General features: G+C 47.6%; 1 protein-coding gene across 4 annotated transcripts in view; it reads right to left on the bottom strand.

The window, feature by feature from the left end:
* Window positions 1-17,738, bottom strand: part of MAB21L3 (mab-21 like 3) — a 165,715-nt gene extending 147,977 nt beyond the window's left edge. For all 4 annotated transcript variants that reach the window (XM_033092786.1, XM_033092784.1, XM_033092783.1 and 1 more), the window contains exons 1-5: window positions 17,608-17,738; window positions 9,139-9,279; window positions 6,252-6,543; window positions 3,512-3,699; window positions 2,826-3,020 (exon numbers count right to left, since the gene is read on the bottom strand). In XM_033092786.1, the coding sequence (XP_032948677.1) occupies window positions 2,826-3,020; window positions 3,512-3,699; window positions 6,252-6,543; window positions 9,139-9,279; window positions 17,608-17,670 (879 nt within the window). In that variant the 5' untranslated portion in view covers window positions 17,671-17,738. The remainder of the gene's footprint in view (window positions 1-2,825; window positions 3,021-3,511; window positions 3,700-6,251; window positions 6,544-9,138; window positions 9,280-17,607) is intronic.
* Window positions 17,739-21,532: the final 3,794 nt, after the last annotated feature.

Genomic DNA, 21,532 nt, shown 5'->3' with positions numbered 1-21,532 from the left:
TGAGCGCAGAGGGCCCCACTGGTTGTTCTTCACTAGATGTCACCAGCACCCAGCAGAGGGACTGGCCCATGGAGGCAGTCATTGAATGTTTATTGACCAAGTGAAATAATGTATTAACTAATGTTATGATTTAGATGCTGAGTATTTTAAAACCCAGTCTTTACGAAAAAGCAAAAAGAACAGTTTTAGGTTCCGAGCAAGATTTTGAACAGGTTTTGATTGAGATTATACTGCTTTGAGTGAGTTATATTGCTTTGAGGAGATAATTTCATGATAGTCAAGGTTACCTAGACACAAAAAATAATTATATATTAATTCCTCTTGTCGCTAAGCTTTTATCCCCCCAAGCAAACTGAAACAGTTACACCCATGATCATCTTCGAGTGGGTTTTAGAAATAAATAAGCCAATGAAAGATAAACTCTTCCTTCACGTGAAATCACTAGGGAAGAGCCTCTTTGGAGAGGAGGTGACGACTTTCGAGGTCAGCGTCAGACAGGAGGTGAGGTGACCATGCCTGGCTGTTGTGCAGCCCAGTCTCTTCCACTTTTCCCAGACTAAAGCCTCGGAAGGATCCTGCACACTCCAGCCATCATCAGGGATAACACCACACTGTCCCCAGCCACATCCATCCCGATGCCTCAAGGTGAGAGAATCCCGCCCTTTGATCAAGGGTAGACTGGTGAAAAGGCCATGAGTCCTGTTTCTATGTGTCCACCCTTCTCAACAAACAACCTCCTTTTCAATGCCCATTCTTAAGAATGCACAATGCTATTGTGCCATGTAGGGGGTTTCGGGAGGACTGAAACAGACAACCTTTAAGGAGTTGCCCTAAAATCTTCTAGATGATTGAGAGGCAACTGGCATGAAAGTGAATCCATGGGTGGAATGCAGTTTTGAGAGCAGTCAAGGGCTGGGAGGCCCATGGTGGCCCTATTCAATCTTGCCTAAAATATCCATGCCACTTAACGTGTGTCATCCACCGTAACTGTGACGCGATGATGTCAGTGGTTAAGATTGTGGGGTTTTGACGTGAGACAGCCTGGAGTTTGCGTCTCAGCTCTAACTCGTCCTAGGGTGGTCTGTGGAAAGGCAAGGAAGCAAGATGCTAAATCCACCAAATGAATTCGACTGTTTTCAGAAAGCTCACGTCCTCAGCCCAGAACAGGTAGGTGTATATTTTTTTAAGGGGAATGTACCTGGGGACATGTGAAGACTGTTGAAACTCCAGAGTAAAGCCCCCGTATGTGCAAATGAGATATTAACAGATTCTTGGGCAGGCCAGGAAAGGCAGATGATCAGAAAAGATAAGAATGCAAAGGCTAGTGATTTTAAGAGGGTGTGGGGGGAGTCGAATAAGATGTGAAATCATTCATTCATTCGATCAACACATATTTGCTGAGCAACTACTGTGTCCGAAGCACTGGGAGAGAGAGTGATGCACAAGAGCAGCAGTGTATCAGAGCAACACGGCGCTTGCTCTCAAGTAGATTACATTGGAGCGCTACAAGATTAACACACGGCTGGAAAATGGTTGTCCATTGCACAAGAGGAGGCACAAGTAGAAGCATGCAAGGAAGGCAGCACACACACAGGTGACACCCCAGGGACCTGTGCTCACCTGTGCAGAAAGTCAGAGAGAAGGGCCAAAGCTAGGCTGGGGCTGTGCGGTCTGTAAGAGGCCCCTCCTTCCCGACCCCAGTGTGCTGCACACAGTGTGACCTGAGAGTCAGTTCGCCATGCGCAGTGGGAGATTTGAGAAAGAGGAGTTGAGTGTGATCCAGGCCACCTCCCCAGGGGAAGGCCCCTGCACCCTCAGTCCAGGTTAGTTAGGTTCTGCTGCTCTGAGCCCTCATAGAGCAATGTTCTTTTTCTCCCTGGTGCTCCGTGCATTGTGTGATTCCTCACACGCCCACAGGACTGTTTGACCAAAGTCTGTCTCCCCTGCGAGACCGTAGGTTCCACGAGAGCAGGACCTATGCCTACATTTGTTCACCATGTACCTCCAGGTGTAGAATAGGTGAGGTGCGGGGGTAGATGTCTGGCCCATAGTAACCTCAACAAACATTTGCTGAGTCAGTGAGTGAGAGAGTGAGTGCATGTGGGAACGTGTAATGTTGGGTTTGGGGCAAGAGGAGGCAGGTGCTGGCAGAGCAAGGGAAAAGCTATGCCTAGTGGTTTGGAGCCCGGAAGTGCAGGTTTGCAGCAACGTGCTCATGTCCACATTTCCCGGTTTCCTCCCTTGTGCAGAGGCTGTGGGTACGTGTGTGAGTGGCTGTGCTTGGGTTAGAGTGGGGACTGAGGGGGTCAGAACACGAGGGAAAATATGCATTTATCTGAGGTTTGAGCAATTCGCAAGATTTCACCAGACTGTAGATTTCTCAAGGGCAGAGACCATGTTGTAATTCATTTGTAAACCTCAGCAATGTTTCTGGCACAGGATGGGCACTTGTGTTGGTTTCTTGAGGGAAATAAAAGGAGGCGAGAGATAGAGAGGGACAGAGAAGAAAAAGAAAGAAAAGGAAAGGGAAAGAGGGAAGTAGAAAGGAGAAGGGAGGCAAGTGGAGGAGATTTCACCCTGGCCAGGGGTGTTATGGACACATAGACAGCCCGCGTTTATCTACCTCCATGAGGAATAATTTGTAGGACAGCAAATACGGACACTAGAGCCGCATCCTGAATTCGTCACACACACACACACACACACACACACACACACACACACCCTTCCGCGTGGCTCTGGCCAGGCCCAACAGAAGATGCAGACGGGACCCACCCAACCACCGCTGCCCTGGGCCCTCTGTGGCCGCTGGCGTGCACGCTCACCTGCAGATGGTGGGAGGTGATAACAGGCCTCTCTCCCGGACACCAGACATCCTCCTTCATCTGCCTCATGGCCTGAAGACACTTCCTTCGGCAGCCCCCATCCTCGTCCAGCTGCTCCAGCAGCATTTGCTCGGCCTGCACGAAGCTCAGCTGCCAGTGATAAGTTGACCGGGCCAACAAGGTAAATCCAAATGACTGGAAGAAGAGAAACACCGTGGGAAAAATGAGAAGGATGATGCTTGCCCGCGTAGAAAACCATCTCCAAAGCAGTCCACTAGGCTGGGGGACCAGCCCCGGGGCAGGCAGTACATCCCACATGGGGACCCAGAGGGAGCCTCAAAGCAAAACCCCTTGCAGTTAATTGGAGAGGCTGTGCCCACTTACTCTCGGGCAGTGGTTCTCCAACTGGAGCCTATACCACCATCACCTGGAGGGCTTGTTAAAGCACAGATCGCTGGGCCCCACCCACCAAGCCTTATTCGGTAGGGCCAGAGCGGGGCCTAGGAATCTGCATTTCTAACAGGTTCTCACGTGCCACTGCGGGTCCTGGGGCCCACACTTGGAGCACTGCCGATCCAGGGAAACCTCAATTTTCCTTTTGAAACTGGTTGGCGGGCAGTAATGCTGCGGGAGGTTAAGCTGTGAGCGCCTGCGCTCTGGTGAGCTGGGGCCCTGTCCACCAGTACCTTGATGCACCTCACTCTCTCTCGGGGAGGCCAGCGCGTCAGACACTGAGGCCACCGAGGCCACCGAGCTTTCTTGGACCAGGCGTTGGGGATCTCCACTGCGGGGGCCAGCTCTAGTTCCACCTGACCTTGGGAGGTTTCCACGGCAAGCCACACCGCAATGCTGTTTGTTAGCATGCTGACCTTTCCTGGTGGGAAATGAACAGGCAATGAGGCAAGAAAGCGCGGCTCAGTACACGCACTCAGAGAAGGGATCTGTGAGCAGCTGGCTCTGACCAGCTCCTTGCAACCGGCGGCCCAACTTTCACAGTGTTGGCAGCAAGCCAACGGGGATGTTGATGGCAAAACCAGACAATTAGCCAAGTAAATATTGATAGGAGCATTGCTAGAAAAATCTCGTGGTTGGTGGGTTGTTGTTTTTTTCCTTCTCTTGCTTTGCCCCAAAACTTTTCTGCTACCACTTCTTCTAAATGGATAGATTCTTTTCAGAAGTCTCACCTGAAGGAAAGAGATACCGGATACAAAGGAAAGGCACAGTATTTGCTACTTTGTAAAATGAAATCCAGCCATTCTTCTCTGTCGCCCTCACTCCACCCAGATGTCCTGACTTTGTTCAGGATGACCTTGATCCCCTTATGTATTCATCGGCCTTTGGTGGCGTTCGGTTCAACCCATCTCTTATCTGCGTCACAGGCTGTCCTCCGATGGTATTTGGTCCCACCACCCAGTAAGCCAGCCTTGGCTCAGATGTATATATCATCAGGAGCCCTTGTAATCGCAAAATAATTCAAAGTGTGGTGGCATTGCCACTGGCTGAAAGAGTTGAGTGAGCAGAAAGAAGCCCTCACGTTCCTCATTTGCCAACCCGGCAAAGAGAGGGAGAGCAAGTTTTCCAGCTCATGTACTAAAATCCGTTTCTAGTCTGTTCCCCCTTCTTTCACAAGCTACACAGTAATTTTGTTTGTTCGCCTTCATGACAGATAAGGATGAGCCCTCTCGGATCAGGATTTATTATTTTGCTTTTGCTTGCTCAGAGAAGATGGAAGCCCCGTCGTTAATTGTGGTAGGCTGTTCAAAAAGAAAACAGGCTTCTCCTGAGCTGGGGTATGCTAAAGAGTTCACTGTCTGCATCTCATCAGAGCTGCCCAGGCAGGAACACGACAACGTCTGGCACTTCGGCATTATTTACTGAGATTTCCTCATCAGCCTGGCCGGTCTGAACCTCTTCTATGCACTTTCACTGCTGACAGTGTCACAAAGGGGAGAGGTGAGCAAAGCTGGAACCGTCTGCCTCGCCCCCACCCTGCTTGCTCTGCTTACTTGGTGTGTGACCTTTGGCATGTTACTCAATCTCTCTAAATCTCAGTTTGTCTTCATCTGTAAAACAGGTAGAAAAATAATTCTTACTCTGTAACGTTGCTATGAGTACTAAATAATCCACAAAAGCGTCCTATACATGGTAACAATCAATTAAACATGAGCTATTTCCAGGACAGCACCTTTCTGAATTTCTGTCTAGGCAGGAAAATGTACATAGAAATCCTTTACTTTCTGTATGAAGGGCATCACGTATTGTGTGGCAGGTTTGGTTTTTCACTTAATTATCTAGCATGGGCAGTTTTCCTAACTCTGTGTTTGTGTGTACACACATACCTCTTTGTAGGCAGACGTAGCTTAATTTATTGAGTCAATTTTCCTTTGTTAGCCACGTATATTATTTCTAGTTATTTGCTATTATAGAGCCTATGGCGGTGTATATCCTTGTGCATATTTCTTTGTGTATCTGTAGGAATATATTTCTAGAACTGGAATTGCTAAATTGCCAAGTAAGCATGTTACAAAATAAAACTGGACAAATTGCCCTTTAAAAAGTAGGTACCCATTTACACGTCCAAGAACAATGTATGAAGATGTGTTCCACCATACCTACCCCTCTACTGAGCAATGATCACATTTTTTCATCTCTGTCCACCTGTTAGGTGTGTTCATGTACATTTATCAACATACATGTTAGGTGGAACATTTTTTTTAAAATTTTTACTAGCCATTTATATTCTTTTCCCCTGGGTTATGTTTCTTTGTCATTTACTTCTGTTGGTCTGTTCGTATATTTACTTACTGGTTTATAAGTACTCTTGTGTAATTATGGAAACTCGCCATTTTTCCCAGTTTGGAATTCACCTCTACTCTGTGAACAAAATGCATGTGTGCACGTGTGTGCACGTGTGTGCCCGTGTGCCACACTGCACTGCAGCTTCAGATTGGGGGGTTGTCAGACTTAATCAGTTCTTCATGGTGTCTGGATTTTGTGTTTGGTTTAAGTCCATGGTTTCCAGATGTGTTCTCTCCACACACTGGGTCCTACAGTCCAGGGCATTGTGACAGAAATGCGATACCCACAAAGGTCTGAGGTTTATGAGCAGTCTGTTTTTTGAAAAAGGTACCCAAGTTCTTAAGCTAACATCCTGGAAAGGGTGCGTACCCCAAAGCCGGCCATCTCTGTGCCAAGGCAGTAATCTGCTCCAACCCACAGGAGTGAGCTGGGATTGAACTCCTTTCTTCCATGTGTCACAGCAGAAAAAAGAGCTACTTCCTGTGATGGGGAGTGGACAGATGTAAAGAGCACATGATTGTTTCCTCAATGTAGGGGCACGAGCTCCAGGTGACACCCAAGCAGAGGATTTTTAGAGCAAGAGGGAAATGCCAGAAATGTTCCTTGTACTTTTCTCGATCAGCTCACCTGACAGGCAACAGGTTTCAATTGCGTTTTCTACCAGTTTCCGGAACACCTGGAGGACCTTGGCGGGTACAATGTCTCCCTCGATGTTCACATCTGCCTCGTGCCACTGCCACAGGCTCTTCATAAACTGCTGTATCTGCAGCCACTGCTGCAGGCCCTCTGGGTTTCGCAAGGGGCAGGGCAGCCGGGTGCCCTCCAGGGTGTAGTACCTCCAGCGCTGCTCCCTGGTCTCCCTGTACCCAGCCAGGCCCCTCACCGGGACTGTGACAAGAAACTGGCTGGGGGCCAAAACCTGGGGACAGGCAAGGAGAGAGAAAGAGGGTGAGCTCACAGATGTGGGAAATAACAGAAGTCCTCGCAGAGCTGGTCTGTTGAGCCAAGCAGCTCAGGTAAGGACTCAATCCTCGGCAGTGTGACGAGGTGGGCAGGAAACCACATCTGCCTGAGACTCCGTCTTTGTTCTGTCACAAACGCACTGTAATGCTTTGGGCTGTCAATCAATCCACTGAGTCTCGGTTTCAGGAATCTGTAAGGAGGAAGAGTGAACGAGACCTGAAACACTAGCGGGCATCTAACGTTGAGGGGGAGAAGAAAACGCAGGCGAAGGAACTAGTGTCCACTGAGTTCCACACAGACAAGCAAGCACTCCAGTTCTTGTATTAGCCCGTTTGATCTTCACGGTCACATAATAAGATGGGCTGTGTTGACATGTCTCAGATCAGGAACCTAAAGCTCAGGGGGGCTCTGCCATCTTGCCAGCATGTGACAGACCCAGAACTTGATTGCTTGTTTCAATGGTCCCAGGATGGGCTGGTTCTCAGTCAAAAATGAATAACCTGGGATAGGTGAAAGGTCTGGTATGAATAAAGAGAGGGAAGGGATGAGAGAAGAGGTAAAACGCTTCTGCAAATGCCTCTCAATCTTTTTGCCTTGTGCTGATAAACCCTGGTCAGTATTGATGACGAATCCTTAGAAAATCACAGGGAAAATGAATGCCTGTTTGTTGGGACAATGTGAGCTACTGAGATGAGTCTAAGCCTAATGAGAAAAGGGAACAATCAGAGTCTCCCTACTCCCTTTCTACAGGAACCAGTTAGGCAGTGGTCAGGGGGCGAGTGGTCAGGCCAACAGTCCACGGGGTAGAACAAATTAGTCAACAGCATACATAGTCCCACCAAAGGGACCTGACCTTTGACTACATCACAGCAGCTCACTCCACCCTGCACCTTTCCCGTCAGTCACCTGTACACTGGAAGGGCCGCTTCCTTGTCACAGAAAGTTCTGACAATGGAAGTTGGTCAACCTTCGCCCAGGGGCCCAGTCACTGGCCAATTCACAGATGACCTCCCAAAACAGCAACCACGGATTCTGCCTCATTTCCAGAGGATAATAGTTTGATGTTTTAGACGATGAGGTCACGTGACTTCTGGTATCCACAGACAGGTGGTGGGATTAAAAAAGGGTGGGGGAATCAAAACCATAGTGTTCAAAATCTATACATCCTTGGAACCCACTTACACGTGGATCCAAGAGTACAACTACCATGTTGCTAGTCACATGTAAGTAGTGCTTAATAAATACTTGTTGAAGTTGGTCTAAGATAAAATAAAACCAATTTTCAGATGCCCCACTGCTACTGTTTTCAAAACTTAATATGCAGGACAGGATGTATATAAACACATGATATATTTTAAACTATGAATTCTAAGTCAGACCCCAGAAGGAAATTCCCTTAGATAGAGCCCTAGGAAAAGTGATGTTATGTTTCTTTTCTTAGTCACTGGTCTATTTTTGTTTAATTTAGGTTGGCTGGATGGTAGAGGTGGGCCCATGAATAAAGGGTGGAAAGGGATGGGAGAAATTCATCCTGGGATGAATTTCCTAAGATCTGACTGTTTCAAAATGCACAAGACCCAGAATCTGGTGAGTGGTACCTGTTCTTTTGTTCATACACTAATTCTTTTGCTCATTCATTCATCCATTCAACAGCAGATGAATGTCTGCTGGAGCCATACACCATGCTGGGTGCTAGAAATGGAGGAACCAATAAACACGATCCTTACAATCAAGAACTTACAGTCTGGCGTGAGAAAAGAGGGCATGGATACATATAAGTGTAATATCAGTGAAAGGGGTTCTTAGGTGTCGTAAGAAAAATCGAGACGAAGGAGCACAGAGATGCAGACTAACTCAGAGCCTCACGTCCCTCATCTCTAAAAGGGAGAGAATCCTAATGTCCATCCCACCAGGTTGTTTGCAGGTTTGAGTGGGATCATTTCTGTGAGGGCAGCTTTGTCCACACCACAGTGTTGCATGAATGCCGGTTGTCACACACTGGCTCTGGTGGCTTGTAAGTCTAAGGGATTCCTCACCAGGGACAGGGATTACAAGGCTGCTCCTGCAGTTTCTAAGGGCCACCTCTTCCACTTTCTTCCTTCCCCCACCTGCAACCCACAGACTATCCCTTTCAACTATTTTCTCAACAATGCCCTGAATCCCCTCTGCCTAGTCCCCAGTCTATTAAGTAGCTGCTTGATAAATGAATGGGTGCTCAACTGAACATTAATTGTTATGCTGGCACATGCTTTGGAATCAGAAGCCCCAGGGAAGAGGTCTGGCTTCAATACCTAACATGACTGATCAAGTCATTTGATGTCTCCAAGCCTCAATTTTTATCATCCGGAAAGTAGGAGTGCGGGGGCTCAGCTGAGATAACAGCTACGCGGTGAGTTTGTGAATGGTACATACTAAGGGTACGCACGGAAAACAGGAAGTAGTCTTAGTATCCTTAGTGGTGTGAGTGCCTGTCACATACTGAGTCCTGCCCACCCACCCCACAACCTGGGCTCTCAGGGTGGGCCCCTGGAGACAAGTGAGACCAACTCACCTTAATGTTGCCATTGTACGTGAAAGAGTAAGGGATGGCTTGAAATCGGATATCGTGGTGGCTGATTTCCGTGGTCAGACAGCAGATGACTTTCTGTACCTCCTCCACAGCCTGGGAAATGCACTGGCGTCTCAAGTCCACCTGGGTGGGAAGGGAGCAGCAAAGATGGTTATTTCCAGAGCAGGCCCTGAGGCACTGGCATAAGGAAGTGACGGGACAGGGAGCAATGGTGGGTGACCACAGAAGTGCAGCCCCCAAATTCCTGCCTTCCCAAGAACCCCAGGGGAAACGTTAGGTCTGAGGGTTCTCCTCGGTGCTTCAGTGTTCTCTTGTAAAATAGAAGAATCCGTTCAATGTTTATCTCGTACCTACCATGTGGTAGGTGCCCATCTAGGTGCTGGGCACAGCAGTGAGCAAGATAATAGAGAACAAGATAGAGACATTTGCCCTCTGGTTGAAAATACAGGAAATATATTCATATATATATGTGTATATATGTGTATATATGTATATAACATATACACACACACATGTATATATACATATATATGTATACACACATGTATAATGTAATATCTGGTATGATAACTCCTATGAAGAAAAATCAAGTAGGATAAGAAATTAGAGAATAAACAGGTTGCTATTTTGGGTCAGATGTCCAGGGAAGGCTTCTTGAAGGAGGTGACATTTGAGTGACCCCTGATCACAGGTTGGCCCTTAAAGCAGCAACATGCTTGCCAAGGCTCGAGGGCCAGCAAGGAGACCACTGTGGCTGGAGCTTGGAAAAGGAAAAGAAAGGGTGACAGGAGATGAGTTTGGAAAGGAGGGGCCAGACCATCACGCGGGGTTTTGTGAACAGTGGAGAGACTGTTAAATGGGACGATAAGACCTGCTGATCAGGTTCGTGGCATTAATTAGTTTAACGTGTGTTAACATGCAGTAGACTATTTCCCGCTTATGTTTCCCATAAAGGATGCTTCCCTTCTCCTCTGTACCCACCCCTCTTTTTGCTACTAGATCTGTAAGAAAGGGCATGCACCTACGTTTCTTCTGACTCTGCACAGCAGGTCTCTGAGAACTGGAAAATACCCACAGAAAACCGAACGCTAAAAAATATATACCTTAAGAGATAAATCCGGTGTAAGGAAATATACGATGTCTGACAATTAAATTCGAGAACTTCTTGCAACGATGTTGCTAACTTTTTTTAATATCAGAGGGATTATTCATTATGAATTTGTACCAACTGGACACACAGCCAACCAAGTTTATTATTTGGAAGTGCTGAAAAGGCTGCGTGAAAAAGTTAGATGAAAACGACCTGAACTTTTCACCAACAATTCATGGCTCTTGCATAGCGACAATGCACCAGCTCACACAGCACTGTCTGTGAGGGAGTTTTTAGCCAGTAAACACATAACTGTATTGGAACACCCTCCTTACTCATCTGATCTGGCCCCCAATGACTTCTTTCTTTACCCAAAGACAAAGGAATTATTGAAAGGAAAACATTTTGATGACATTCAGGACATCAAGGGTAATACAATAACAGTTCTGATGGCGATTCCAGAAAAAAAGACCCAAAATTGCTTTGAAGGGTGGACTAGGTGCTGGCAGGGGTGCATAGCTTCCCAAGGGGAGGACTTCACAGGTGACCATAGTGATATTCAGCATTGAGTATGTAGCACTTTTTCTAGGATGAGTTCGCGAACTTAATTGTCCAACCTTGTATGCTCATCCAAAGGTAACTTTCTTGAGCATTTGCAAACTATCAAGATTCTGCATCTTCCACAGTGTGTAAGTGGAAGACAGAAGGTGGTCACAGAGGGGCAAGTCGTTCGCCATGCCCCAAAATAAAGGAAAATGCTTTAGAAGCCTGTGGTGAAGGGTCTTCTCCAGCATAGGGCTTCTATGTGCTGTGATTCCACTCCACTTGGCCAATTTTTGTTGAATATCCACAGGTTCTCTACACCCATGTTGTCAAGAGGTTTACAGATGAAACAACAAAGTGAGACAAACAAACTGGAAACTAAAATCACAGCAATCTAGTCCTAGGTGAAGGTTTGCAAAGATGCTCTGGTTACACACAAAAGGGAAACTTCATGTCATTTGGGGGCTGGGGGGCCCTTCCTGGAGACATGGAGTGTCGGAGTTGTATTTCTAAAGATGAGTAGGAGTTAGCTAGAAAGAGAAGGCTACAAAGGCTGTTCTAGAAAAAGACTACGGCATGAGGAGCACAGGGGAGCACTGCAATTGTCCCAGTGTTGTTGGAGCAGAGATTACCTTGGAGGAGGATGGTAAGGTGGGAAAATGAATAGTGAGAGGTCTTGAAAATAAAGGAAGAAGAATTTTGAGAACAAAGTCAACAGTACATGGCTGAGTGTGATAAGGCCTGAAAAATGTCCATAGAGTTTGGCAACTACAACAGCATCAAGGTGTTCAGACATGTGCTGGGCATTAAGCCAGATAGAAGTGGGTTAGGAGGCAACGGGAGAGGAGCAAGGGAAGAGCGCAGTACGCCGTTCCTCCAGGAAGTCTTGCTAAGGAAGGAAGAGCAAACAAATGACACCAACAGGTCTTTTTTCAAAATGACACACAGGTTTGAACATGTTTAAATGCTGAGAGGCAACAGAGAGCAACAGCACTGGGGAAGGATTTCCCAGCCAGGAAGAATTGTGCAAACCCGGAAGCCTGGTGAGGAATTCACCTTGGGTTGTCAGAAGGGAAGAAAAGGACAGGGAATGGTGGGAATCCGAGAGATTTCCTATCTGATGTCTATTTTCTTTACAGAGCAGGCGACAAGGCAATGTGCTGAGAGTGAGCTGGAGAGGTGGAAAGTAGGGGACTTCAGGGTGACAGACAGGAAATAGCTCCTCTAAGGAACAAAGGGGCTGTATGGATTTGTGTGGAAAACTGCCAGGCAGTGCCAAGGCAGCTGTGGGTGATGTGATGGAGACTATGGAATATCGGTGGGTTTGGTTCTGAGATATTCTCCAGCACCACAGGTAACAGCTGAGGTGTTAAGGTTAGCATGTGCTGGGCAAGATCTGGAGGAGGGTAAAAGAGCAAGGAAGGGTCCCCATCGTGGGCCATGTTTTCCAACTTGGGCAGTGGATGGACAGAGCCCGTCTAAGTCTGATTAGAATAGTGGGGACAAGGAAATGAGGGCTAACTAGATCGAACATTGCAGTCAGAGGGTTGGAAAATAGTATTTGCATGTCGTTAAGTTCTCAGAGTGTTTTGAGGACTAAGGCGAACCCCCAAAATCTCCCAGTCCACTGCTGTGCGTCCATAGCACTCAAGTATTAGTAATACAGCCATGACTCTATATGATGTGTTACATTTTGCTTCTCAAGTTAATAAGCTAAGAAAGACTCATCACCATGTTGACACTACAAGATCATTTTTAACTGATAAAAGCTTGTGTGTGTGAGAGAGTGTGTGTGTGCATTTACACACCACACAATAAGCAGCCCATTGCAACAAGTTCTCCGCTGTGAATCTCTTCCACAAATTATGCCCTCATTCGATGGTGGAATTTTCTTACTGCGCAGGACAACTTCACACACTCCTTAGAAGACGCCTAGCAGCTCTCGCCCATTATACATCTTTAAGACATTTTGATTTCTGCAGGTTGAAAGTCAGAATAAGGGAATACGTTTCTGGGCCTAGAGCCACAAATCCTGGTTTCAATTTTCTTCAACCATCCCTTCTGTTGCAATTTAGACTCAGGATCTTAGAAATTGGAAGCAACCTCAGAAATCACATTGTCTGGTGTCACTTTTCAGAAAGGCAGAATATAAAGTGGGTCTCCTAGTGTCACATGGGTAGTCAGCAGGACTGGACTTAACGCCCAGGTTCCCCGACTCCTTTTTCGGTCACACTGTGGCACACCCTCAAGTGGGGCTCCAGAAGGAATACCTACCTTTATCCTCTCCTGAATCTCAGCAGGTCCTCAATTTGGAGTCAAGTCTCATGGAAGTTCAACATGTCCCTTTATTTGGGCATTGCTGACTGTTCTGGCAACCCAGACACTCAAGGGTAACACAACAGGCCTGACAGAGAGGCAGGAACGGTGGAGGAGAGCCCTGCCTTGGACAGGACTGTCCTACAGGGCCCGGGTCGCTGCGGTCAAGTGGCAGCAGCTTTCCTGTGGGGTGATGGGCTGCCCTTCCTCCCTGCGTCTCTGGCTACCCTACGTGCAATTGGTTCTTATCTATACACGTTCCACCACAGTGCTATTCAGCAGCCCCAGAGGGGTTTGTCCCTGGAGGTGTCCCTGGCTCAGTCCCACAGAGCTCTGTCGCTCCCAGGGTGTAATCAGAAGCTAGAAACCCCAGTCTGTTTCCCCCGCACTGTCCTGACCATACGTGTAGCCTATCGAGGCAGAGTAAGAAGATTCCACGGCGGGGAGAGGGGATGCAGGGAATGGGGCCTCAGGCAGCTTTCCAGGGAGTGAATTTAGTGCAAGAAGGAGGCTCCTGCACAAGGAGACACCCATCACCAGCCCGACCCCAGAACCCCTTTCTTGCCTCTCAAACCTCGGGAAGCAAGCAAGGTGCTGTAAGTTGCAGCCTTGTCACCACATGTATTTCATGGCAAAGCTCTGAAGCCGATTTAAGGGGGAAATACGATAACTTAAGAAGATGGAATCAAAGCATATTCGATCCACACTTGACCTCTGGTGCCGATTTAAATCCCCCTCACCTCCTTCGCTGATCACGTCCATGAACAAAGGTGTGTTTTTTTCTTTCTTAAAGACGGCATTTATGGATGTGTTGGAGCAAAAGCAGAAATGCATTCAATTAATCAAGCACATGATGCTCGACGTGGTTAGGTTATTATCTAATCCAACTCTTACTGCACTGCCCCTGGAGAAGTTATGCTATGCTTGTTACCATGCCGATTCAGTTACTCTAATTAAGCAGAGTTTATACGAAAATAGTCATCAAAGGAAACCTGTAAGGGTGCCACCCATTTTCTGTGGCCCCCCCCCCTCTCCAGGCCATGTCTCCAGGCCCATACACATGCACACAGCCCCTTCCTGAGCTACTTTCCTTTCCCCACACATCATTAGCTATTATTCATAGCTCAAGTTTGTGGTCAATTTACTGTTTCAAATATAAATTATTGGGAAGTCAAGGTTGTTCCCTATAATAACGTCATTCTGACTCACTTGCATTCCGACATGCTTCCTTGAGAGAGAGGTAGAGGGATGGCTAAGTAGCGTGCCAGGAATGCCATACCCCTCGTCATGCGACCTGTGCGATGTCATCGTGATGAATGCCACTGGGGAAAAAGGCTGAGAACTTCCTTCCAGACAACAGGAAGTCAGACTTTTAGTTCTGGAATTGCATTAAATCTAATAATCAGGTAAACAAAGCAAAAAACAACACACACCATCTCTATCTTCCAGGTGGTAATAACAGAAAGGGATGAAGACATCAATTCAGTGGTACATACAGGTGAGACCATAGGTTTTCCACCATCATATCCTCACCTCTCAGACTAATTCTTCCATGAACCAAACGCCTGGGCCCTACAAAAGATGTGCAGCTCCCACACATAGCAGAAGCCATAGCAACCGCAGCACTAAAGTTGCAAAGACTGATGAGTCCTTCCGGTGTACAGAATACTTTAAAAGGGTTAGCTCCTTTGAGCCTCCCAATGACCCTGGAAGTTGGGTGCTGTGATTGTCCCCATTTTACAGATGAGGAAACTAAAGTTCAGAAAGTGTAAGTAAGTTTCCCAGGTCCCAGTGTCCGTAAGTCACAGAACAGGGATCCACACTCAGGCAGTGCATTCTGAAGCCCACCTTCAGAACCACTGCAAGTCTCTGCCTCACCAAGGACAAGGCAGCCCGGAGCAAAACCCATGCCCACTGCCTGTATGGGTTCTTAGCCTGCCCGGCCTCTCCTGTACTCCTCCACTTATTGAAATCCTTCACATGCTCACAGGCTTGGTCTCCACTCCTCCTTCCGTGAAACACCTGTCCCATCAGAGCTAACCCTCCTCTGTTCTCCAGCAGCCCGTTTAAATCCTATTGCAGCTCTTGGAGTCGGCCACGTATGATATTAAGCATTTTCCTGTCTACTCATGGAATTCCTCCTTGTGCCTTTGGAGTTATGTGCAAACTCTGCCAGGGGGACAGGGCTACCCTTAGAGATACCTAGAGCACAGAATTTCTCTGTCACTTAGCAGGCCACATGCCAGACCTGTGTTTTGGGCACAGTGTTTTGCACAAAGCAGGTGCTCGATGTGTGTTTATGGAGATACATACAGAGGGGTTCCGCAGAGGAAATATGGCGGTAGGGTAAAGAAGAGTAGGCTGGGACCTCAGCACCTTCACTCTCTCCCTGTGTGACTCTGGATAAGTTATTTCATCTACAGGAGTGCCTGTTTCCTCCTCTGTAAAAATGGAGGCATTACACACGTGTCACATAGTTGTCGATTAGGTTAAAGGAGATACTGTGTGGGCCTCCACCTGCCAGCCCTTTCTACACTGTTCTCGCATTATCTTCAGTGAATCCTGAAGATACTTCTGACACATACGTGCAAAGATACGATGTGAATATCAAGGGCGATAAAGATAGCCAAGACTCTGTTCTTCCCTCCAGAAACTTATAAACAATCTAATGTGTAAGCTGCCACCCAAGATAATAACAGGAAAGGTGTCAGAAGTCAATATACAATTCATTGCCAAATAAATATTACCAGTAGTCATTACGATGGGAATCCACAAGAAGGTACAAATGTTTTGTGCTGGGGTATCAGGAAATATGTTTGTTGAGAAAGTAGACTCTGAGCTGAGTTTGAAGGATGATTATGAGCTAGTAAAAACAGAGAGGAGAGAGGCTATCTTCCCTGGTAGAGGGGATGTGGGAAGCTCGGGCCTGAGACCTTCTCAGAGCACAGTGGTGGGGCAGGAGTGACAGACACCACCATCTCCAGCAGTGGATTAGGGGACACATACGGGAGGGAGGCAGATGTCAGACTCAGGAGTGCTGCAGCTCCTGGACAACTGGTGAGCACATGTCCTGTTGAATAGACATGCAGTGCCAGCCGATGGCTGCCAGGCAAGAAACTGGGACCCGTGGTTTCTAGATATCCTGACTTTCCCCCCCAGAGATGAAAACCTGGATTTCTACACACACACACACACACACACACACACACACACAACCTCACTGTTTTGAAATGTTTGTAACAAATGTGAAAAAAATTTTAAATGCTCTATAAGCCAAAGAAAGCACATGCACAGGCTGGATTTAGCGGAACACTGTTTAGAATTTCCGCTATCGGAGAGGCAGGGCAGCAGAGAACAGAGACATCAAAGTCTCACTTGAATGCCAGTCTAAAAAATTTTGACTTTTTTCTTTCAGAAAACACAGGACCATGGGAAAATGCTGGCCAACACTCCTTCCATCTGTAGCCTCCAAAAGGAGAAACAATGGGAAATTACTTTGCTATAATTTCTATCATCATAGGTTTTCCCTATTTCTCTCTCTCTCAATGGTTTTGCCTAAGAAATCATCTTTACTTATTACTATGACAATGAATTCTGAATCAAGGTTGGTGGGGTGGAGAGATGAGGAGGGATGAGGAGGGGTGAGGAGGGGCGAGGAGGGGCGAGGAGGGGCGGGGAGGGGCGGGGAGGAGTGAGGAGCGGTGAGGAGGAGTGAGGAGGGGTGAGGAGGGGTGGGGAGGGGCGAGGAGCGGTGAGGAGGGGCGGGGAGGGGCGGGGAGGGGCGAGGAGGGGTGAGGAGGGCTAAGGAGGGGTGAGGAGGGGCGAGGAGCGGTGAGGAGGGCTAAGGAGGGGTGAGGAGGGGCGAGGAGCGGTGAGGAGGGCTAAAGAGGGGTGAGGAGGGGTGGGGAGGGGTGAGGAGGGGCGGGGAGGGGCGGGGAGGGGCGGGGAGGGGCGAGGAGGGGTGAGGAGGGCTAAGGAGGGGTGAGGAGGGGCGAGGAGCGGTGAGGAGGGCTAAAGAGGGGTGAGGAGGGGTGGGGAGGGGTGAGGAGGGCTAAGGAGGGGTGAGGAGGGGCGGGGAGGGGTGAGGAGGGCTGAGGAGGGGTGGGGAGGGGTGGGGAGGGGCGGGGAGGGGTGAGGAGGGCTGAGGAGGGGTGGGGAGGGGTGAGGAGGGGTGAGGAGGGGCGAGGAGCGGTGAGGAGGGGTGAGGAGGGCTAAGGAGGGGTGAGGAGGGGCGAGGAGGGCTGGGGAGGGGCGGGGAGCGGTGAGGAGGGGTGAGGAGGGGTGAGGAGGGCTGAGGAGGGGTGGGGAGGGGTGAGGAGGGGTGAGGAGGGGTGAGGAGGGGTGAGGAGGGGTGAGGAGGGGTGAGGAAGGGTGAGGAGAGGTAAGGAGGGGTGAGGAGGGGTGGGGAGGGGTGAGGAGGGGTGGGGACGGGTGAGGAGGCCTAAGGAGGGGTGAGGAGGGGTGGAGAGGGGTGTATGGGAGAGATCAGTGTCTGTCCTTACCTTATCCAGTAGGCAATCATCTAAGTTTTCTGTAATCAGGGATTTCATGGCTTCTCGTTCCATCCTGAGAGGGGCAGCAGTCTTCGTTTTTCTCAGCAAAGGACACACTTGTGGTAGCTCTCCCAGTAACGTTAGTCTCTGAGTGCTAAATGTGGGAATGTGTACCTGGACCAGAGACTCGCCTTCTCTGTTTATCACTTAAGTTCTTATTTCCAAATTGTGAGCTTCCATCTGTCATCTTTGGGGGAATTAAAAAACAATAATAAGTTAAAAAGGAGAGTTGATGAAATCGAATTTGAGTCTAACTGAGTTTTACTGGATGTAGCTCTGTGCTTTGAAGGAAGAGCAATTTTCTAAGTTGTACTTCCCACTCAAACGCCTAAACGTTGGCTTCTGTAGTTGGCTTCTGCCCACCTTTTTATGTTCTTGCCCTGAAACTAGATGCACCCTTGAACTCCGTATCTTACATCTCCTTGTTCTTCTCCTGTTGACAGTAAATATCCCTTGCCCTCCAACCCAGAAAGTCCCACAGATTAATTTAACTTCTTAACAATAAACAAAATAGGAAACTGCCAAACGAGCAGACTGGCACCCATCATTATGCCTACAAACAAGTGCTGGGGTCCTGTCAACCAGATCAGGGCACAACAATTTGCATGTGGAAAAGTACACACACGCACATGCATGCCAGGGACGTGCGTCCCCCTCACCACCCCCGACGCGCGCGCACACACGCACATCCAGCAAGGAAAGGGCGGGGATCCTTCTGCTCACCTGCTGACCTTTAAATATAATCACCCTCTTCCCACTTGAAAGCTGGCAGTAAAAATTAAGCCAGTGTAAACAAGCCCCTTGAAAGTCGAGGAAATAATCACGTCTGGTTTTGCCAGCAAAACCATGTTGGGAAACAGCTCAGGCAGTCAATTCCCACTCTGGTTGGCTGGCTGGAACTAGTTTTAGTACAGGAGAAGAAAAAAAAAAGTCATAATGAGCTGACCTGATCTCCCGGAAGCTGGTAAACATTAGAGTCTGTTATCGGATGATCTAAAGGAATTACGGCGTTTCTGGGAGCCCAACTCACTTGCGAGCAATGTTCCAAACCCACCGCAGGGCGCTGGAACTCTGAGCGTAGCCACTGGGTTGGGTGTTCGGGCGACCCCGCTTTTTGTAGCCGCAGAATTTGCATATCTCACCTACTCTGCCCTGCTGAGTTGCTGGGAAAGCCATAGTGGAGCCCCGGCCGCTGCTCTGCGCTCCACCCACCCTTTTCACCCCAGGGGTTCAGTCCAACCTCTACCGATCCCTTCTGTGAATCTGTAATCTGATTTAAATATGGGAAAGCCACGCCTCCTCAATGCTGCCTCGATTTTCCATTTTCTTCCATTTGTCATTCTAAGTCTTCTTCTTTGTATAGGAAATTGCTCCCACATATTTCTGAATCTTCTTCCCTTGGCTTCTCTTACCACCCACCAGTTTTTCCAAACAATCGGTTTTTCAGCAGACAAAACAAGAGCCTCTCCCTCTGAGCTTTTTGCAATTCAGAATTCTCTCCCCACCTCCTTTTCAACTTCACCGAAGTCCTTCTGTTTCTCCCATGTGCTTTTTTGTTTTAGTCCTTCCTTCTGCTTTACTGGAATCATTAACTGGGGGTCCTTTTCCTCTGGTAGGGCTTTTCCTTCCAGTCTACGGTTATCCCAGATACCTGTCATCGCATGCACAAACTTTTGGCATTTTGTGCCCGTGGCTGTCCTTCCTCAACAGCTGATCAAAATGGTGTAACGAATTCTCCTCTTGCACCGGGGCAGGGATGGTCAGAGAGGCCAGATGTGAGCAGGGAAAACAACAAACAGGGGCAGCTGAGGAGCCTGGGAGGAAAAGAGAGAAGCCTGCTCGGGGTGGCTTACTACCGTCTATTTTTACCTGGATGTCAAACTCAGGAGATAGGGGTGTTGCATAAACACAACCAGTTCCTTACTTCATGATGTGTTTCCTTACAGGCAAAAGTTCCACAATATACAGTGGTCACAAATACCGGCCCTCTGACAGACTGGCAAAGACACACTTCCTTTGTAGATACAGATCTCTGGATAATTGGATATTGAATCAACAAATATTGATTGAGCAACAATCTGCCTCTGGCACTGTGCTCAGCCACTGAGAGGGTTTCAAAGTTGACTCAGATTCTTCTCCTTTCTCATGAAATAATCATCTTCATGTCTCATGACTGACACCAAAGGCAAGTATGAACAGGTGAACCAGCTATGGCTCAACTAGTGTTGTGAGGACCAAGAAGCTATTTCTTAAAGGCAGTTTAACAAGGTATTCAAAACCCGAAACCATCACGAGAAGTCCTGGGAAGATGATGTCACTAGCAGAGGTCTTTGTTACCGATTTTCCTCGTGGCTGAGATTTTCATTCCAAGAAAGAGAAGGGTTGGCTTGATCTAAATCAGTCTTCAATACACACATTTGTTCAACTTCACCAAGGGTACAAACTCTTAAGTTATTCTTTCAAAGTTTTCCTTTAATCCTTGGGTGACTCAAATCTGACAGCACAGGGGCCCAGACAGAGATAACTGTCCATGCTGCGAGGAGCCCCCAGCAGTGAGCAAGGAAGGGACCCTGTCTGTCTTTTACCCCTCATGTAGCCTAGTACCTAACACATACTTGAACTTCAGCAAATAGTCCTGAATATTTGATTGTATTAAACATTAAAACGACATTCTAATAAATATGATATTTTGAGATACATAAGATCACTTTATATATTCCCAATTTCATTTCATGCAGCCACCAATCATCTCTTTGAATTACTACCATCTTTTGTTGAAAGGCCTTATCTAGAAGAACTTTAGCATAGTACCTGGCACATGATAGGACCTCAATAAATATTTGTCTTCAGAGTCCATTTTCTTCTCTGAGGAGAAAAGACCCTTCTTTTAATGGATGTAATTCTCCTGGTTTTATCCCATGGGTAAGATCTTTCAGTAGGTTGGTCCTCACAGTTCCTTCAAAAAGCTAGTCCCCTTTCCTCTTCTTCCAGAAATGGCAACTGCGGTCATTTGAACTTGATCTTTTGTCTAGGTTCCGAGCTAAAGGATCCCAAATTCAAATGCCTGCACGGGCCAGTCAGGTAATAAGATAAATATGATAGAGTAGAACAATGGAAAGGCGTGGGGGCTGTGGTGGATTTGAGAATATGTTCCCTACCTAGGCTATTCTAGGGTGTGTGTGTGTGTGTGTGTGTGTGTGTGTGTGTGTTTAAAGCAATACTGTACTATCAACTACTGAACAACACAAAAGCCACCCTGTGCTTCATGTTCCCATAATACTAAAATCGTGGCAGTTTCCTGAAAAAGCCTTGATGGATAGGCAATGTTCTCTGCTTGGACACACTCTCCTCTCCCTCCCATTCCATTCCCTGGGCCAACTTCTATTTGTCCCTCAAGACTCATCTCAGCTGCCTCCTGCTCCAGGGACCATCTCTGATTCTCAAGTCTGAGTAGGGGTCTCTGCGGTACTCCTAGGTCACTTGCTGGTTTCCTTGTCTTTATCAAGGACACATCAAGGACATGCTCCTTGAAGGCAAAGGTTTACCTTACTGATCACAATACTTGACATAGAGTAGGTGTTCTCTATGTAGGTCAGTAAATATCTGTAGAAGGAATGAATGAATGAAAGAACAAATGAATAAATGTGGATGGTCCCTTTTCTCATTCTACAATCTAGTCCCATCCTACCTATACACATAAGATAAAGTGAGAAAAGTAAAAGGTAAATAATGAGGAAATGCTCACTGGTCCACTTGGGAGCATAGTTAACAAAAGTGGTAAGGGAATGAGGGAATGTCCCTTGGAAAAGCTGACTTCAACTCAAAGAGCAGAGCAACAGGATAAGATGTGTTTGCACATGAAAGAGCCACTATT

The sequence above is a fragment of the Rhinolophus ferrumequinum genome, chromosome 22 (assembly GCF_004115265.2).
Source record: "Rhinolophus ferrumequinum isolate MPI-CBG mRhiFer1 chromosome 22, mRhiFer1_v1.p, whole genome shotgun sequence".
Taxonomy (NCBI): Eukaryota; Metazoa; Chordata; class Mammalia; order Chiroptera; family Rhinolophidae; genus Rhinolophus; species Rhinolophus ferrumequinum.
This window is presented reverse-complemented; position numbering and strand designations above follow the sequence as displayed.